Source organism: Gaeumannomyces tritici, assembly GCF_000145635.1.
Source record: "Gaeumannomyces tritici R3-111a-1 unplaced genomic scaffold supercont2.5, whole genome shotgun sequence".
Taxonomy (NCBI): Eukaryota; Fungi; Ascomycota; class Sordariomycetes; order Magnaporthales; family Magnaporthaceae; genus Gaeumannomyces; species Gaeumannomyces tritici.
Window position 1 is genome coordinate 466,399 of NW_008804549.1, and position 13,524 is coordinate 479,922.

At 58.3% G+C, this 13,524-nt stretch overlaps 4 protein-coding genes across 4 annotated transcripts; 2 read left to right on the top strand and 2 right to left on the bottom strand.

The window, feature by feature from the left end:
- Positions 1-1,077: 1,077 nt before the first annotated feature.
- GGTG_09140 (glycerol-3-phosphate dehydrogenase) lies at positions 1,078-3,068 on the top strand. The gene is made up of 2 exons (XM_009226984.1): positions 1,078-2,679; positions 2,738-3,068. The coding sequence occupies exons 1-2, from the start codon at positions 1,224-1,226 to the stop codon at positions 2,824-2,826; spliced, it is 1,545 nt and encodes a 514-aa protein (XP_009225248.1). The 5' UTR covers positions 1,078-1,223; the 3' UTR covers positions 2,827-3,068.
- A 273-nt stretch (positions 3,069-3,341) lies between these two features.
- GGTG_09141 (gliotoxin biosynthesis protein GliK) lies at positions 3,342-5,135 on the bottom strand. The gene has a single exon (XM_009226985.1). It carries the CDS (start codon positions 4,892-4,894, stop codon positions 3,500-3,502), a length of 1,395 nt encoding a protein of 464 aa, XP_009225249.1. The 5' UTR covers positions 4,895-5,135; the 3' UTR covers positions 3,342-3,499.
- A 661-nt stretch (positions 5,136-5,796) lies between these two features.
- GGTG_09142 (hypothetical protein) lies at positions 5,797-8,028 on the top strand. Its single transcript, XM_009226986.1, has 2 exons — positions 5,797-7,115; positions 7,258-8,028. The coding sequence occupies exons 1-2, from the start codon at positions 6,888-6,890 to the stop codon at positions 7,822-7,824; spliced, it is 795 nt and encodes a 264-aa protein (XP_009225250.1). The 5' UTR covers positions 5,797-6,887; the 3' UTR covers positions 7,825-8,028.
- A 1,561-nt stretch (positions 8,029-9,589) lies between these two features.
- On the bottom strand, positions 9,590-11,195 carry GGTG_09143 (hypothetical protein; the record flags this gene model as incomplete). The annotated part of the gene is made up of 6 exons (XM_009226987.1): positions 9,590-9,652; positions 9,743-9,781; positions 9,835-10,111; positions 10,190-10,617; positions 10,687-10,858; positions 11,044-11,195. 6 exons carry the CDS (start codon positions 11,193-11,195, stop codon positions 9,590-9,592), a joined length of 1,131 nt encoding a protein of 376 aa, XP_009225251.1.
- Between the last annotated feature and the right edge of the window lie 2,329 nt (positions 11,196-13,524).

Here is a 13,524-nt window from a genome sequence, read left to right on the forward strand (position 1 = left end):
GAGTGTGCCGCTGTGCCTGCTGCTCCTCCTCCAACGTCGCATGGCTACCACGTTGCAGGCTTGGTGCGGCTCCCTTCTAGAAACCTTCTGGACAACATCTGGACAACAATCGCTCGCTTCCGGTCCACTTGCAGGCAGGAACACCGAGCACGAGGGATCGGGTTCAGCCGAGGATCTCCTGCGCATGAGACGATGGGTCGATGGGTCCCCTGGGTTGCGCCCCTCCTCGGCTGAGCCAGGGTCTGACGTCGGTCAACATGCAATCGAGGATCTCGGAAGCGCGTGCCTCGACGTGGCAGGAAGCAGGGGGCTATTTTGACTTGCCTCGGCAGATCACCTGGCCCTGCTGCCACTGTCCAGGCCGCAAAAGGCAGGCGGTGACCCAACTGCCATCCCATTACATCATCCAGTCTTGGTGAGCTGCGGGTCCATCTTGTTGGGAAGATGAAGGATGCCCCACGCAGAAATCGCAGCATAGCTCTGGCTACAGTGGGAGGACAAAAATACCGCTCGCTACCTATTTTAACGCTACCACTTTAAAATGCTATAACTTTACCCCAAATGCATGCATTAAAGTGAGGTAAGTTTTATTATAAATTTAAATAAAAAAGCTAACATATACCCTCTTTTTAAATTTTTTAAACGAACCGGTTATTTAATAATTAAATAAATAATTAAATGTTAAAATTTATATATTAAAAAAGTATTTTATAAAATTAATAACTAATTAATAACAATATGTTATATATATATAATTTAATTTATATAATTTACTGCTTATTAAATACTACGTGTATAAATTTTTAAATTAAGGTTATATATATTTTTAGCTTATTATTTCCATTTAAAAATATAGTACGTTTTAAATATATATTTTATTTTTATTTTTTATACCTTAAATATAAAGGAAATTAATAAAATTAAAATTAAAATGTATATAAAAACAAGTTAAGTATTATATAATAAAAGTTACTTTTTAATATATATTGTGGGGCGCTGGTATTCCTTGCGCAATTTGGCGTTGAATTTTTTTTTGGAAAAGCGAGCGGTACTTTTGTCCCCCGGGTGTAGTCGCATGCCCTGTCGCCCGCCGACACGAGCACACAGGCACACGAGCTCAAGCATTAGCGATCGATCGGCCAGGGCCCCAGGCGCCTGTGCGAACCATCCTTCGTCGTGACTTCCCCTTGTGTAACCGCGGCTCTCCGTAGTGGTGTCTGTGGATGGTCGGCCGGCCGGAATTTGCTCCTGCACGCCACTACATAAAATCTTGGTTGGGAAAAAGGCTCTTCCAGTCCCGTCAGCCCAGGCCATTTATTTACACCACCTTCCAAGCTTCTTTGTTTGTTTTCCTCCTCCCGGCTTCCCATCTTCATTACTCTACATCGGCCTGCCTGCAGCCTACATCTCGTCTCCAGTCCACTACATCCCGTCGCCAGCTTGTGCCCATATCCCCCTTGAGCACAATGGCCTCCCTCGGCGGCTACGAGAACCGCCACAAGGTGGCCGTCATCGGCTCCGGCAACTGGGGTTCGACCGTCGCCAAAATCGTGGCCGAGAACACGCTCGAGCACCCAGAGGTGTTCGAGAAGGATGTCCAGATGTGGGTGTACGAGGAGAAGGTCGTCATCTCGCAGGACTCGCCCTACTACGATGCCTCGACCGGCGACCAGCCCCAGAAGCTCACCGAGGTCATCAACACGCACCATGAGAACGTCAAGTACCTGCCCGACGTCAAGCTGCCCGCCAACGTAGTGGCCAACCCCTCTCTGGTCGACACCGTCGCCGGCGCCTCCATCCTGGTCTTCAACCTCCCCCACGAGTTCCTCGGAAACGTGTGCAAACAGATCAAGGGCCAGATCCTACCCTTCGCCCGCGGCATCTCGTGCATCAAGGGTGTCGATGTCTCGGAGGACGGCATCAACCTCTTTTCCGAGGTCATTGGAGAGAGCCTCGGCATTTACTGCGGCGCCCTGTCTGGTGCGAATGTCGCTAGCCAGATTGCCCTGGAACAGGCTGTTTGTGAGACCACGATTGCCTACGACCCGCCTCCGATGGACAACAGTCGCGCGGCGACTCCGCGGGACCGCTCGCCCGTCGATATCACTGTGCCCGACTTCAAAATCACGGCGGCCGACTCCGAGGGCAATGGTGACAGAGGCCGCAAGACCAAGACCAAGCTTACACCTGTGCCTGCGTCCTATCCTCCGCTGGACCACGAGACGCTCCAGGTTCTGTTTGACCGCCCTTACTTCTCGGTCTCGATGGTGTACGACGTGGCGGGTGTATCCATCAGCGGCGCGCTCAAGAACATCGTCGCGCTAGCCGCCGGGTTCGTCGACGGCAAGGGATGGGGGTCCAACGTTCAGGCGGCGGTCATCAGGGTAGGCTTGGCGGAGATGCTCAAGTTCGGTCTCGAGTTTTTCGGGAAGTCTTTGAACCCCTTGACCATCTTGCTAGAGAGCGCTGGAGTTGCGGACGTCATCACCTCCTGCAACAGTGGCCGCAATTTCCGATGCGCCAGCATGGCCGTCAACCGCGGCGTCTCGGTCGCCGAGATCGAGGAGAAGGAGCTCAATGGCCAAAAGCTTCAAGGAACCTCGACTGCCAAGGAGGTCAACAACTTCCTCAAGGCTCGCAGCCGCGAGGGCGACTATCCCCTCTTCACGACCGTCAATGGTGAGCCACCCCTTGAGCTATCACTGGTCCAGTGCAGATGACTAACTGTGTAGAATAGACATTCTTGAAGGCAGGGCCAACGTGGACGACCTCCCCGCCCTGGTCATTCGCCAGAAGCACATGATAAAGAAAGAGGGCAAGAAATAGGTGTTTAGACTATAGACTTGGATTAGGCCCAATGACGTTACGACAGGCGTTCCTCCCCTTGGATTTGTTTTATATTAATAGCTAGTTGGGTGGAGGGATCAACATACCGTATTACTTGCGGACCAGATGTTACCAAAGCAGCCACTGAGAGTGCGCCGTTTTTTCTGTCTTGTAGGCCAGAAGCATGATATGATGATGCCTGTTGATGCTGTTTTCTGACATATATCCTATTCCATCCCGTGCGTCGCCTTTCTTAAAGATCGACCCGTGGCGGAGGCTCTCGCTTTCCGCAATCCATTCAGTGATGGTGGTAACCCATTGACGGATGCAGGGGATTTCCTTTCGCGACTTCGATCCGCATGCCGGGAATGATGCTTGTCCCGCCTTGAGCGGCGGCGGCACTATAAAGGACATTATATTAAACCGAGTAGACTTGATCTAGAGTCTAAAAGCTCGTAGTCGGTGGAGCTGGTTTTTGGCAGGAGGATTCGCTAGCGTGCTGTGGATAAACTGGCTTCAAGCCCAAAGTTGGCCATGACATACTGTATTATATCTGCTATAAAACGAGAGTGAAAAAAAGAAGGCTGGATACGAGGCTGAGGAGAAGATTAATGAGGAACCTGAAGAGCAACAGCAATTTAAGCCAAAAAAAACAAACAAAAAAAAACGGACATCAATGTTCCCTGCCACCAAGCAGCGCCGTCTCCTCGTCGCACCTGCTCATCCGCCTCGGCCCAAGCGCGACCACCGCGCCCTCCCGCGTCAGCTCCTCGGTGCGCTCGCCGTCGCCAAAGAGCGGCCGCAGGACGCGGTCGTGGGCCCACCAGACGGCGGCCGTCCACATGCCCATGCCGACCTGGGCCCAGAGCGGGTGCCTGCCGCTGTCGTCCTTGCCCTTGTCCCCCCGCCTCATCTTCCGCCACCCGACGGCCAGGTTCGCGGCGATCATGAGGGCGATCAGGGGCGGCAGGAAGAAGAGCTGGACCAGCAGCTGGGCGGCCGTCTGGCGCGGGCTGGTGGCCGTGTAGCAGGCCAGCGAGTCGAGCCAGGCGACGTAGTCGGCGGGCAGGTCGTGCTCGCGCGCGCCGTCGCGGATCAGGGCGAGGTAGCGCGCGCTCGGCTGGGCGCGCTCCGGGTCCGGGCGGCGGTTCGGGGCCAGGAAGCGGGACCACCAGGGCAGGGTGGGTTTCTCGTCGTCTCCGTCGTGGAACTTGATGTGGCTGGCGTCGCCATCGCCGTCGTGGTCGCCGCCGCCGCCGGTCGGGATGGCGGGCGGGACAAAGAGCGTGTGGGCGAGAAAGGGCCGCGGCAGCTCCGGGACCGGGCCCGGCTTCTCGGGGATGGTGACAGACGGGGGCAGCTCGAGGCAGGGGACGAGGATGTCGCGGTACGAGGAGCCGCCGCCCTCGGTGCGGATGATGGTGGCGTAGTCGTCGCGCGTCACCTCGTAGACGACGCCGAAGAGGCCGCCGTCCCAGACGGGGTCGCCGTGGCTGTTTGTCCGTATCGTCGTCGCCGTCGTCGTGGGCTGTGCCGGTTCGCCGCCGGCCCGCACGCGCGGAGGAGGGACGGGGATGACGGGAGGAGGGTTCGGGAGCTTGGGCGGCAGCGGCAGCTTGGGGAGCTTACGGACGGCCGTGTTGGCGAAGCACGGCTCGAGGTAGGGCAGGCCCGGCAGGTCGAAGACGAGGCGCAGCGAGGGAGCGCGCACGTTGACCTGCGACACGGGCCGGATGCCACGCACGCCGAGGAAGGTGGCGGCCGCAAGGTTGGAGCCGTAGGCGAGGTAGAGCACCGTGTCGGCGGCGGCGCCGTCGGGGCCACTACTACTACTACTACTACCGCTCGGTATCGGTTCTGGTGCTGCTGCCGGTGCGGGTACGGGTCGGTCGGGGATGTCGGGCGGCGACGCCCGCTGGAGGCGCGTCGCCGGGGTGCGCGGGATGGACGAGATCGGGGGGTACGAGGGCTTGGACGGGGAGCGGCGAAAAGTATTCTGCAGGGTCGTCCATAAGGGGACGGCGGGCTGGGCCGCCGCCGCGGGCGCTGGGTGGGCTACCGGCTGCATGGCGGGCGGCGCTTGTGTTGGGTGGTGTGGGAGATGGGCAGGGCCTGGACCGGGGGGTTGCTAGGTTGGGAGGCGATCACGACATGGGATGATGGGATATCAGGTGAATCTTGGGTGATCCCAGCTGCCGGCGAGTTTATATGAGTCCGTAGGCGGGCTCTGCTGCAGGCACCGAACCTGGATGATGAATCCAGGATTTGGAAGCATCTAACAAGCCGGCTGCCATCCTCGCAGCAGGATTGTTAAGGACCGGAGTTACCAAGCAGGTCAGATAAGTCCGGTCACGTGATGGAACCGGGGACTTTCTGATTTGATTCATTCTGATGACAAATTCCGGTTGCTTGGTCATTCCGTCAGCGTGCCCTTCTCAGCAACAGGGCTTCTCACCAGCAGCCATCAATCGATTCAAATCCCGCCGGACAGTCGGCGCAAAATACCCTTTGTCGATCCGGGCTGACGGAAATGGCGTTTTTCCGGCTTCCTCTAGTCTCTATGTCTATTGACCTTCGCTTCACCAGCCTCGAGGATAAATGCATTTTCTTCTCCTATCAAGCATTGTTCCCAACCAAAACTGGGTACCGCCACCTGGACCTGCCCCATTAATGACAGGATAGAAGCTGGACGGATAGCTGCCCGACGAGTGCAGCGTGGGCGGTCTACAGCTGGAATCCAGCATGGCACGCATGACAACCCAAGCAGACACGGCACAGACCTACAGACGAGCGGGTGCACCCCCACGACCCACCACAACCGTCGCCGTCACAGCAATTCCAGATCAGGCGAGGTGCAGCAGATACGATGCGGTATGTGCAGTACAGTAGGTACGCAGACGCGCGAGGTTGAGCGTGTTGGACCCGAAGGATTGGATGGGATGGGCCATGGCGCACGCAATGTGACGCAAGGCTGAGCAATGGGAACCTCTGCCGGCCACGTCCCCACTCGGATATAAGCCGGCGGGCGGCCCAAAGGATCCGCCGCCTCAAGCAAACCCTAGGTGGCCGCATGGCGAGAAAACGGAGAATTCCACACGTAATTCCAATGGGCTGATAAACCCCTCGACATCAATACCAGCCGTAGCATTGCTGCCAGGCACACGCAGGCCTCACCGGTCTCCTCTCGCCCCCCCCTTGGGCTTGTCCATGACAAGCTTCTTTTCTGTCCGCCATTCCATGGCTGGGATCGCTTGCTGGTAGCAAAAATGGTGCCGGTGACGGCTCCTGCACACCCACGGCTGCAACAGCCATCAGCACCCAGCCATCGTTTGCATTCTCGCCATGCGCGTGCACCTTCTCGGGCAGGTTCTAAAAAGCAACCTTGCTATACCCCTGTGACATCAACGCTAGGTGGCTCGCTGCCAAGCCACGGAGCCTGGTTGCCGCAGCTGCGAGCAGGTATTTGACAGGTGCCAGTTCGAGACCACCCAACCCGCTCCCGTCTTGCTCCTCTCCCTTCCTGTCGACATGCAGTCTCGGTTGTTCGCCATCATGGTCCGCGGGCGTGGCGTCGGTCTAAACGTGACAGTCGGCTCTGTTCCGGACCAATGGACACTTTATCTCGACATGCCAGCTCCTTCGGCAGGCAGGTAGGCAGTCAGACGGCCGGGGTCCTGTCTGTCCTACGTGGAAGCCCAACCCTTGTCGAGGTTAGGTAATTGTCGAAAAACATCCCACTCGCAGCTGTACCTCAGAGCAGCCCTTTGCGCATATCTCATATCTTGCAAAATAGCAGGACAGGACCGGCCTCGATTGATTGCCTGATCTTGGCGGCGCTGAAATCTCATTGATACTCTACGACGCGCCCACGTCTTCTATCCCACCGGTCTCCCCGGTCACACGACGAGCTCGCCGGGCAATCGTCGCTACCCATCACATCGCGTCGGAGAAGCGTGTGACAAAAAAAAAGACACCCTTTTTGCCGCCTGGGCTGTCTCTGAACTCGTCACTGAATTTCTCTTAGGGGTCTCTTCCCCTCAGGTAGTCGAGGCCAGTGACGCATGCGCATGGCCGGCCAGCAACACCCTCGCTTCAGAGCCCTCCTCCCCGCCGCCGCCGACCAGGCGGCGGAGGCAGCAGGGCTGGAAGAAGATACCCAAGACGCCCGCGACACCTCTTCCAGCAGGGGCGGGTCGCCACTCGGCGCGGGGGGTCCGCGGGGGCCGCCTACGAGGGGACATGGCAGGACGCTGGCTGCGTGCCTTCGGTGCCGCAGGAGCAAAGCCAAGGTGCGGCGCCGTACACTTTGTTGTTTATCCACTGCCTGCCCAGGTACCACGCATGGGCTAACAGCCGATCGCTCTACCCACCCTTCCTCGCTCGCCCGAGGAAGCGCCCTCCACCCTAGAAACAATCTCTGACCTCAAATAGTGCACCGGAGCGCGGCCTTCGTGCCGCCGCTGCTCGGACAACAACCACGCGTGCGAGTACGACGCCGACCCGGACATCACGCCGTCGTCGATGCTGCGCCGGCGCAACGTTGACCTGGCGCGCGAGAACGACGACCTACGCGCCCTCATCGCCTTCCTCTCGGACCGACCGCTGCCCGAGGCCGAGGCCGTGTTCCGGCGGCTGCGCCAGCAGCAGCAGCAGCAGGAGGGCGCCGGGCAGCAGCAGCAACAGCAACAGCAGCCCCCGCCGGCCCACGGCAGCCGCGCCGACCCCCTCGAGATCCTGACCTCGATCCGCGGTGCCGAACTGCTCCTCGGCCAGGGCAGGCCGGCAGCACGGCGGGACGGTGACGGCGACGACGACGACGCGTCGCCCGAGCACCACGACGAGCAGCCGGAGACGGCGGCGGAGGAGGGCCGGCAGGGCGGGATGGCTGCCTCCCATGCGGCCGACATCGCCGTGAGGGCTTTGTCCATGGTGACTAGGGACGCACCGCAGGCGGAGAGTGGTAGCACAGAGGAGGGGACGAAGAACACGAAGGAATGAGGGAAATAAAACACCTAGATCTACTATAAGCCCTGGGTCCAATATGCGCTGTAGCTACACAAACTCTACGGTGCGTAGTGGACTTGCCATTTAGGAAACCGTATCGTGGTACCAAGTTGGCCACAATTTAATACAGCAAGCGTTACCTCGGTTGATCCCGGCTGCTATTCTCGACCGAGGTCGGGGACTTGATAAGTTTTCTCGACTGTTTTGGTGCAGCCGTTCATTCCTAAGGATCACGTACAGTCTGTATCCCAAGGTACAGCAAAGTCCATGTTTGCCCTCTGGTGGATTAGGTTAAGGCTGGTCTTCACTCCATAGCATCTTTCTAGTGAGGGTATCGTAATGATTACATCTGCTAAGGACTAATAAACTGTATGTACGGCGTGGGGACATTCACCTTCGTCGGGTGGAAATAACTACCAGACCGACGATGGTGTCCGTGATGGGTCTCCCATGGTGGTGGTGGGCGACGGCGGCAGTATTTCCTTCTGCACGCGCTCTCTTGCCGCGCAAGGGATTGGTCAGGGATGACGCTCCGCCGATAATGTGATTGGCTGCGGCGGAGGTGAACCCACCTCCCCGCACGGAGGTCCCCCCCCCCTGCAACCTGCTGCCTTCCTGCCCTGGGCGTGGTTGCGGCCAGCGAACAAAAAGTGAGAAAGAAATCACGGCGGTGCTTTTTAAGCGGGTGAAATAAATTAGGTACAGTAACAGCTTTCCCGTAATACTGAGTGATCGTCAAGCTGCATACGGACGTGGCTGTGGCAAGGGGATTTGTGGACCTACCCCTGTTTGTTGTTATAGCTTTGCATACAGCACCAGCGTGTCACGAATACATTGGAGCTCCATGAAGAGAAGCGCTTGTCCTTTGCAGCTATGAAGTGACTGGATCTCCCCCTATAAATTGCGCCCAATGAAACGACACGGGCGATCTTTGTCGACATGGCAGAGTCACAGGCTTGACGGAATTGCAGGTAAAAGGCGACAGGTACCGGAACCGGGACTCGGATGTGGGTTTCGCGGCGCGGTGCCTCACTGTGACAAGGACTTTGCGCCGGGCAAATGCACTTTTCTCATGGGCTGGGCAGGCAAAAGTAGGTGGGAGCGAGCTGCAGCCCACCACACACCACATCGACAGTCACCAGGGGATAAGGGTCAGGCCAGTCGCCCCGGTGGAGCATGGTGGGCGTCTCGGGTTTGATTAACTAAAACAGGCTGGCAAAGACGGGGCTGTTTTTCTACTCCGGGCGGTCTGCCCTCGGTTTCGTTCGAAGCTCGAAATTCTAAACGTATCTTGAATCACAACGATATTTCGACGACGATCCACCAGAAAGTGGCCACGCCGGGTCCCATGCTCCTTGGTCTCTCTTTTCAGTCCTGTTGTTGTCTCAAGGGAACACGTCTTTCGATGCCTGATGACTTCTCGTTGGGTCCGGATTTGAAATGGGAAGGAAGCTAACAGTGTTCCATCACCAGATTAGCAACCATCACACATGATATCCCCAGAGACCCCCCGGCCGGGTGCAACGAACCCTATCCTTGGACCGGTAACGCGACGGGGATGTTGTGTTTTATAATCCCGAAAGTCGAAGCGAACGAAACCGAAACGAAAAGGAGTTGAGGAAGCCAGGGGCTGTTCGATGTGAAGAGCGGACACATGGAAACGGGTTCAAGGATTCAAGGAGACCCAGCCGTCACCTCTTGTCATAATCACAGGTTGGTTGTGGACCAATGACCGGCACCCGCAAGTCTCAGTTCAACTTTATAGCGAGGCCTGCTTGACGACCTCGCCGCCACCGCCACCGCCGTCCTCCTCATCCTCGTCCTAAGGCTGGCGGAAACCCAAAGGACCCAGCCGGACCCAAAACCCACGGGTCCCAACGGGGACCCGTTTGTGGGTTTTCGCCAGCCTTACCTCGTCCTCGCTCGGCGGCCCCACGCTCCGGAGATCCTCCTGTATGAGGCTGTTGCCGCAGTCGGCGTGCCGGTACAGGTCTCGGTCGCGACCCAGGCGTTGTCGCGCAGGCACGTCTCCTCGTCCTTTGACTTTGCGCGGCACCTTGTCGCGACCTTGCGGTTCCGCCGCCGCAGGTCCTGCTTCTTGAGCTCCGTCCCGGTCGGGAGCTCGAGCTCGATGCTGGGCGTGGCGGCTAATGACGACGCTGGTATGGCCTCGTGCGGCGGCTGTCCGGCGGCGGCGGCGGCGAGGCAGTATGTCGCAGGAGGCGGACATGGCGGCGAGGCTTGGTGGTACAGGGTCGGGCTGGCCGAGTCGGGAGCGCGGCTGCCTGGGGCAAACAGTCCACGGCCGCCGAGTTATAGGTATCCGGCGGGCTGCCCAATCACCTGGTGCGGCTGGGACTTGAGGCTTGGGCTGTGGTGGACGACGCTCGGCCTGGGCGTGATGGAGCTGCTGCGTGGGCCGCCCTGTGAGGACGCCTGATCGGCCGGGAACCCGTGTGCCCTCGCGGGTGGAGCTGGGCTGACGGCCGAGGCAGAGGGCGAGGAGGCCGATGTTCCACCACGAGCTCTGACGGCACGCTTGCACTTCCGAGCTGCGCTGGTAGTCGCTGTGTTCGTCGGACCGCTGTCGGCGCCAGCACCTTGGCTGGTCGCGGTAGGCGATGCCATCGACGACACGGGCACGGCGTTTTCGACGCCGACAAGCCCTGCCGTAGGGTCCCACCGGGAGCCCCAAGGGGGCTGCATTATATTGTTGTTTTTCGCGCTCGACATGGTGGGCGGCATCGAGGCCACGCTCTCGTACTCGGCCGTGCTAGATGCTGTGTACTACGGCATGCCCATCGATTGGAACGACCGAGACTGGGCCGGCATGGCGGCAGCGCCCGCTGCGGCCACCATGGGGCCGCTGTTCATGCCCAGCCAGGTGTCCGGACAATAGCCGCCCGCGACCGGCGCCGCGGCTGCCTCATTTCTGTCGGCGACTGGGGTGGAGCCCTGGTAAAAGGGATATGCCTCGACGCCGGTGCTGGCGGGCACAGCAAAGTAAACCTGCGACGGCAGTTGTTGGCTGGAAAGGCTGGGAGTCTACCAGCCCGGAACGCTGATGCAAAATCGGAGCGTCAGCACATCGAGATCGAGTTGGGCCAGTGCGGGACAGGACAAAAGGGCCCCGGCGATTGAGGGCGAAGGACTGACAGCCGTGCTGTACCGGGGACAGACGGGGACATGCCGACATCTGTGCCTGCTCCGTACATGGTAGGGGTGAGGTAGGATGAGGAGCCCTGGAAGGCCGCAGCATCCGTGCCAGCGGCGTTCCACACATCTGCCTGTTGGAGGAGCGGCTCGTCATGGCCCACCTGCGTTCCCCGTGGGAACCACTCCGACATGGCGTCGTCTCCTCGCATGGTTGCTTAGTGCACGGCTGTGCTTGGAAAACGGGGTCGATGATGCGGAATGGATGTACTGAATGGCAATGTAGTGGGGACGGGGCCCACGTCATAATGAGGTGTGCGGGCGTTGTGCGGGCGTTGTGTTGGCGATATATCAAGCCATGGTGGCCATGGCGGGGACTGCTTGCGAGACGCCCACGGCTGGAGGAGAAAGCGGCGATCTACCGTCCCGCAGGTTTGGTTGTGGCTTCTACTTTGCCTGGGCCCAGGGCGGACGGCCATCATTGGTCGCCGTCCGTGGCCCTTGCTCTTCCTCCCTTCCTCGCACTCGATCAGCCAAGCCTTCAGGGCTGCGTCCCCAGCCTACCCATAGGGGACTCCACCAGACCCTGAAAAAAAACCGAGGACAGATGCAAGCAATGGAGCAGCAGCAGTAGCAGCAGCAGTAGCAACGGCATCGAGACCCGTGGGGACGATCACCTACGTATGGGCCCCGCGCTTGTTTGCGTCGGATCGTCACCCGGCCAGGGGATAGGTCAGGCTGGTACGCCCTCGACAAGGCCGCCCGCGCGTATGCTGCCGAGGGCACATATAGCGCTACAGTGACAATAAAAATGAACGAGAGCCCCATGGAACCCATCTCGAAGGCGACACCACAAGGACGTGCGTCACCCACCAGCCAAGGAATGGCTGCGGCTGACCGGTGATAGCTACTGCCTACCTATAGGTACCTGACCAACCCGGCTGCCTCCGCCGCCCGCTTTGCCAGTCACCAGAACCCGCGATCGAGATGGCTACCATCGCCGATTGGGAGCGGGTGGGGATAGAATCCGGACCGGGAGTTGGCAGTATTGGGAGGGGAAGCAGTAATATTGACGGTCGCAGTCGCACGCAGGACGCGACAGGCATACGGAATCTCGATGGGCACTTGCCTGCCCGGACTCGACATAAACGCACCTACACAGTAATTGGTTCGCCTCCGCAACGGCGAGAATTGTCAAATCACAAATCCAGCCGTCAATCGAAAACAACAGTCCCAATTTGGATTGTATTGTTTGCTCCCATGCCACCGGACCATCTGTATCTGTCACCAACAACCAGAGGCAATCCCCGCCCTCAGCCCAGTTATCCGAGGACTTCTGCACTTGGGCGGTATTCGACCAGAACCTGGCCCACCACACGTTATCTGCTGTTAGGCCCCGTTCCTAGTCGAACTTTGGCTGCACAATCTGTACGCGTGGCTAAACAAGGCAGTACAGAGGTCGTGTGGATGCTGGCAGGGGAGGCAGCTATGCTTGCTCGAGTTCCAGCTGACAAATGTCCTCTCGAGGGTGGGTTACCTCCCCTGACTCCTAGACTGTCGTGCCTTTCTAATACTTCTACATACTGCCTCCGAGTGGGTGTTGAAATAACCGACTACTGTAGCTTTGCGATTAACTAGACACCGAGGCAACCACTGCGCACAAACTACCTGGACAATGATTCTTCCCACGTCTCGCCAAGCCTACCCGAAAGAAGAAAAGCCCTCGAAACCTCCGAAAACGACCGACCGCGATATTTTGTGCTTGAGAGTGAGTCCAGGTCACTGACAGCAGAAGCAAGTTGCAGAATTGCTCTTCCTGTCCCGTTATCGCCATTAGGGTCTGGGCTCTGTGATTTGCGTCCTTGGGGTCCAGCAGCGGCTCTACTACTGGCCCTGTAACCTCCACAAGATGGCTGTCACTCAAGGGAGAAGCGAAAACATGAATGGGATTGGTATACATTCAAACCGCTGTTTCTCGCCCGCTGATACCACACCTTGTGGACGTCATATCGCTAGATTTTTGCTGGCATTTGCTAGCTTCTTCTCCGTATACTTGGCGGTGGTTTGAGGAAATTGCTTCGAGTTTCTGGGCTAGCCTGGTTGCACGCTTTGGCGACAAAGCGCTGTAGTTACCTATTTGCCTGGCGCTATGCTACATCCGTTACCCCCGCGTGTTGTGTGAACAAGGGCTGGTTCTTCGAATGTGCTATTTACCCGGTACAGCTGCCTGACACGGACAATGCTGCTCATGCTGAGCGCGGCCATGTGCTGCTTGATCACTACGACTCCAAGACAGGAGACCGCACCAGAGACAGTAACAGCCTAGCGTGACAGTTGTTCTCGTTTGCTCAAGTCGGAAGACCAATCTGGAGCCCATTCGCAGAGATGCCGTCGCAAGTCCTGAACGCTGCTTGCGCTGAGCCACATGTTCCACCCCTTGGCGCCTAGACGCGAAAGCCGTCCCGCCATCTCGTACCATCTGTACGTAATTCTAGTGCCTAGCCTGCCTGTTCCCTCTAGCGTGCGGGTACTCCCGTGGTG